The sequence below is a fragment of the Lygodium microphyllum genome, chromosome 12 (assembly GCF_053477565.2).
Source record: "Lygodium microphyllum isolate KBCC chromosome 12, Lygodium_microphyllum_v1.1.10, whole genome shotgun sequence".
NCBI classification, from domain to species: domain Eukaryota; kingdom Viridiplantae; phylum Streptophyta; class Polypodiopsida; order Schizaeales; family Lygodiaceae; genus Lygodium; species Lygodium microphyllum.
In genome coordinates this window covers 140889101-140895100 of record NC_141146.1, presented here as the reverse complement: position 1 = coordinate 140895100, position 6000 = coordinate 140889101, and the positions used below count along the sequence as shown (strand labels likewise).

General features: G+C 44.3%; 1 protein-coding gene across 1 annotated transcript in view; it reads left to right on the top strand.

Annotated features, from left to right (window-relative positions):
• The first annotated feature begins 466 nt into the window (after positions 1-466).
• The window catches only part of CHR24 (chromatin remodeling 24), a 39999-nt gene continuing 34465 nt past the window's right edge, over positions 467-6000 (top strand). Inside the window, exons 1-4 of the mRNA XM_087690171.1 lie at positions 467-811; positions 1017-1672; positions 1871-2001; positions 2367-2421. Of these exons, the coding sequence (XP_087546297.1) occupies positions 565-811; positions 1017-1672; positions 1871-2001; positions 2367-2421 (1089 nt within the window). The 5' untranslated portion in view covers positions 467-564. The remainder of the gene's footprint in view (positions 812-1016; positions 1673-1870; positions 2002-2366; positions 2422-6000) is intronic.

Genomic DNA, 6000 nt, shown 5'->3' with positions numbered 1-6000 from the left:
CGTCTCGTTCACAGCATACATAACACGTTTTTCTAACTCGCACAAGGGTAACTTAGTGCTTGGAGTCGCTGGATCGCGCCACGGAAGAGTTCCGAGCTCACAAGGATCCACAATCAACCATCTTAGAATACGACGCCATGGGGGCGACACGGTTCACAACCCACCTTTCCTCATAAGAAGTCATGGTGACTCAAATTGGGAACATGGGGCTCGACTGCCTCGCTTAAAATGAGAACCCTGCACGCCGGGAGGCAAAAACGATGGTTGCTCCACGAGGCACGGCTTACATGGAGGAGGTGGGGAGACATGGGTTGCCCAAGCTTCACACTCCCTTCCCTCATAGTGGGGAAGGGGGAGATAAGACCTTACACATATTTTTTTCATCGTCATATAAATACAAATGTTTTTAAAGAAATATACGCGCATAATCACACGCGCCACATTCATGCACACTAATAACCATGATTGTCCACTGACGCCGAATCGTCAGAGCGAAGCCACCCTTACAAATTTCCCACCTTCGGCAACTTTCTCTCTCTCTCTCTCTCTCTCTGTGCTGCATCGATGGCCGAAGACGAGAAGCTACCATTATCGTCTTCGTCCCGCCCCAGTCGTGCACCTCAGCGATCGTCTCATGCAGAGCTCCTGCAGGCCATCGCGCAGCTGCGCGAGCGCAAAGCCGCAGCTGCAGCTGTCTCCACGCCAGTGGCCTCGGATAGCCAACCCCGGGCCGTCGCTACAGGGTCCGACCGTGAATCGACTTCCGGGACTGCCACGCAGCGACACTCTTCTTCTTCTTCTTTCTCCTCGTGTAAGTCACTCTGCCTTCCTTCTTCTATCGAACGAGCGCGTTAACACAAGTTCATATGAATAATTTGCAATGGTGTAAGATATCTAGATAGAAATGAGCTACTGCACCACAGGCACAGAGTGACAGAGAGTAGAAAAAAAAGGCGGGAGAGAGACCTTTTTTGCAACTCATTTGTGTTTCGGGTCACCGCTTTCACACTTTGCAGCAAGGCGTCGGCGGCTACACAAGATGGGATCGCAGCATGCTCAAGCTTCCGATAGCTCGAGAGATGAGATTGATGATTGGAGTGACATTGAGAACGAAGGGAAATCTGGTATTGTGGATGATCTAATCGATGGCTTGGATAGGCTCAACATTGCCAAAACTAGCAATGCTCATACCACTGATGGAGCTGGCATTTCGAATGGCAAGACAAAAATTGTAGATTGCTATGCTGCTCTCAGTAAAGATCCTTGGCATGCATACACTCATGCAGGGACTGCTGATAATGCAATTTTGCTCAGTGATAACGAAAGTTTGGATGAAATGCCTGGAGGATCACTGTCTGACAATGGAGGTATTCACAAGGAGTCTTCAAAAAGCACATCTGTGATACCATGGAGACGGACTAAGGGAAATCTTCAAAAGCAACCACTGGAAGGTCATGGAGTTGAGGTTTTGGATTTGGAAGATGAGAAGGAAAATCAAGTAGTTGAGGCTATAGTCTTCAGTGATGGGAAGAAAGTTTTCAAACTTCCTGGAAAGCTTTCGACGGTCCTTTATCCGCATCAACGGGAGGGCCTCAAGTGGCTGTGGGCACTCCATATCAAAGGCATGGGAGGGATTCTTGGCGATGATATGGGCCTTGGCAAGACAATGCAGGTAGTTGTCCCCTGTAAGACTTGTAGTAACAGACAATAACATTGTCTAAGCATTATCAGCTAATTAATATACATGTAATTGGAGTTGATGAACTTAATTTCCAGGTAATTACAAGCTTTTCTGCTAGATTGAAGCTGAGATGGGCCAAATGAATGAAAATTTTTCTTCCTAAAAATGTGGTTTTGCTGTGCCATGCAGATGGCTGCATTTCTGGCTGGGCTTTTTGGATCACGCTTGATCATGCGTGCATTGGTTGTTGCGCCAAAGACATTAATTGCACATTGGTCAAAGGAGCTTGCTTTTGTTGGCCTTCGACAGAAAACCAAAGAGTATGCCTCCTCTTTTACCTTCTGTAAAGGGTGCATTTGTTTGGTCTTTGTGCATTCATATTCTTTTCATGCAAATTATGGTATGGTGGTCTACTTTTGCAAGCATCCCTCATCTTAAAACAAGGTAGTGTGTGGTAGTGTGTGCACCCTTGGATTGCCAACTTCCAATCCTACAAAGCGTGCTGTCTTTATTGAAGAAATCTTGTTAGGTCCCATAGTGGTATTTGTATAAAAATTTGCAGTATTGTCTTTTCTATGTTCATGTTTATTCATAGTCTTTTGGACGATTGTTGATTGATGCTGTAAGTACATTTTTAAATATGGTTTTCTTTATGTCAGTACTCAAGTGGTTTTGATGTGTGCAGCTTCTCTGGAACTTTCTCTAGTCAACGAGAACTAGCACTTCAATATGTTTTACAGGTATTCTTGTATACCTCATGCTTCATTATTTTGTTTTTGTGTCCTAGTTTTTCATGATTGTCTATTTAATGTTTAGAAAAAACTTGCTTCAGCCTATATGTGGGTGTTGTGTATGCTTTGGTATGCACTTTTATGTACCAATCCATCTAAGCACCATGGTGCAATTAATTATTAATTCAAATCACTAAAGGCCTTTAAAAAGTAAAAACTAACCTATAATTTTTTGTGCATTAGTCTATCTTATGCATCGATCCTTTAGTTATTGCGTCACATACTTTGTGACTATTAGACAACATAAGGTAGTGCAATCGATAATGTTCTACTCGTTTATCATAGTAATGTGCTCTCTTTCATGTGGGGTATGTATGTAATTAGCACGTTTTAATGAATCCTTGATTACAATATAAGTTTGTACAACAACTTTGTCTCTCCTTGTCTTTGTTTGTAATAGCATGGGGCTAAAAAGATTCAAATCCTATATTGTACGAGAAGAATTGATGGAACCTAAACCTTTAACAGATTGGAGGATTGGCCCTAGACACAAGTGACATGGATGCCCATTATGTTTGCAATACACTATTGAAATTCTTGGGCAACAAATTAGCATGGGATAAAACTCTTTCAACCTTGAAATCAAGTTGACATGGATAGTGCAATTGATTATGAAACTCTCAAAACAGGTGTATAAATGGGGTAAACTTTGTGAGCTGAAATGAGAAGTTTTTGTGAGCTGAAACCATACTTGATTTATGAGGTGATCAACATTTTGTGATGTCGATTGCATTATTTTATTATTTAATGGTAGGTTGGCTAGATCATTAGCATGCTTGATTAGCACAAACAAAATTTTCATGATTTGGCTATAACCATGAGTCATTGGCTGGTCATCATTGTTTCTTGCTGATTTAGCACACTTTGACCTTTGAGACTCTCTTTAGTCTTTTGGTGTTGCCATGTGTCAGCTTGATCCGATGCCTTGTTAATGCCTCGGGCTATGTGTAGGGATTGATCAATTCACATTTAATTCATCTTTCATTTAAAGTTCAATATAGATTTATCACTTTCATTCTCTTTATTTATTAGGAGTTGGAATTTGGGGATGCATAGTAGCTCTTGAAACTATGTGCCATAGGCGTTGCTACACAAATCATACTTTCATAACGATACTCTAGGTTAAGTAATCAAGACCACACTTTGACCTTTGAGACTCTCTTTAGTCTTTTGGTGTTGCCATGTGTCAGCTTGATCCGATGCCTTGTTAATGCCTCGGGCTATGTGTAGGGATTGATAAATCCACATTCAATTCATCTTTCATTTAAAGTTCAATATAGATTTATCACTTTCATTCTCTTTATTTATTAGGAGTTGGAATTTGGGGATGTATAGTAGCTCTTGAAACTGTGTCATAGGCGTTGCTACACAAATCATGTTAGCAGAGTATTTGTCAGCTCATGTGTGAGTCTGAGCTTGATCTGGGCTGGGCATTTTTATTAGGTATTTTAGGTATTTTTCTGGTGTGGCATTTTATGCCAGTGGACATTTTATGCACCAGTCGGCCAGCATTAAATGCTGTCCGACCAGCATTATTGCTCCCCACTTTTTCAGCCTATTTATACTCAGTGGCTCCTCCTCAGTCAGTCACTTCATCTTCACCATCTGCAGACTCTGTGGAGAGAGGAGCCAGTGCCAGTGCCCACGCAGCCAGTGACTCACTGTTGTATGCGACTGTCTCGTGTTCAGATATATGGATTCCATTTCCCATGCATACATCTGAGTTCTCATCTGTATCATGTTTTTTTCTTCTCTTTTTGTCTTGTGTTTCAGCAGTTTATTTCAGCACATGTTTATGCTTCCATCGCTGCTCCACTTCTGACATGGTATCAGTTTTCAGGATTTGTGTTTCTGCTGTGTTTTCTTGCTGATTTCAGGACTGTTTTGTACCCCTGCTGATCAGACGACTGCTGTTGCAGCCAGGCGACCTGTTTTGGGGCTGTTTTCAGCTTGCGTTTTTTGCAGTTTTGCCATCGTCTGCTATCTCCGCACCCTCTGCTGCCTACGCACCCTCGGGCACCCTCTGCTGCCTGCGTTTTTCATCTGCAACTGCTGGCGACAGTTTTCTACCTGTTTTTCTGCAGTTTACAGTCTGCGTTTTGCTGATTCAGCGTCTCTCGTGGCTGGGTGACTGTTACTTCAAGCCGTTTTTGCTGTTTTTGGCAGTTTTCGACTGATTTTTTGACTTTCTGCAGCAGATTTTGTTTTCTATTGATCAGATTTTGGGTTCTCTTGCATGTGAACTCTCTTTTTCTGTAGTCTGTGCTTGTGTTTTGGTTGTGTTTCCTCTCTAAATTACTTCTCTTTTTATTCTCTCCATATGGCTCCTCCGTGCACTTCCACTGATGATAAGTTATATGGACCTGATTATCTCACATGGAGTGCTGTCATGAAAGCTTGGTTTGTGCAGAAGCGGTTATGGTACATCGTCTGTGGAGCTACTCCTTGTCCTCTCCGTCCTTTTCCTCTTTTTGTAGACTTTGATGAGGACAATCATGAGGAAGCGGTGCTCACATGGGACTCGGACGATGCCCGTGCTTACTCGGCGTTGCTTCGGTGTATTTCTAAAGCGGTCTTACCGGCGGTTACCTCCTGTAGGACATCTCCTGAAGTATGGCAGAAGTTGCAGCAGATGTACGAGGCACCTTCCACCATGCGGGCCGTCACACTTTGTGGCCAGCTCCAGCAGATGAAGTTTGAGCCGAAAGATACTATTCAGTCTTTTCTTCTTCGTGTTACGCAGGTACAGGACCAGCTTCGGCACATGCAATCTGCTCTTCCCGAGGTGCATCTTGTCGGGACGGTCCTCTACAAGCTCCCCCCGGAGTTTGATGGAGTGGCCAATGCTTTGCGGGCGCAGACATCATCGACTCCTGTCAGTTTTACACATATGACCTCGACGCTTCTTGAGCATGAGGCATCCTTGAGATTACAGGGGCGGCTTCCGGCACATTATGGAGGTGAGGCTTATGTAGCTTCAAAGAGGGGTGACGGGAAGAAGAAGTCGAAGGCCCAGTGTTACCACTGTGGCAAGAAGGGACATTTGCGGAAGGATTGCAAGAAGTTAGCGGCTTCCAGGAAGGAGCAGAAGACGAAGCGGGATGTTGACTCTACTGATGAGTCCTCTCCATCAGACTCCGACTCCGATCCTCCGACCAAGGTGAAGTCCAAGGCGCGGAAGGGATCCTTTTCTTCGGATCGCGGGAAGGGCTTGGTGGTCCCTTTCTCGGCTGCTTTCTAGTGGTGGTGATGAGGTCATCCCTCACGACTCTCTTGTGCCAGAGAGGGAGTGTGAGCGGGTGTTTAGATGGGGCAGCCGCGCCTCATCTATATTTTTATACAGATGCACAGGATCCAGAGAGGGACGTCCCTGACGCATCGACTTCAGTCTGGCGGAATTAAATCCTGGAGCTGGGATTGACATCCAGGTTCATGTTGAGCTGGTTATTTGATAGAGAGCGGAAGGCTTTCGTCTGGAGCTCACATGAGGGGACACTTTGGCGGTCTGGCCAAAGGCGGGGAATCCAT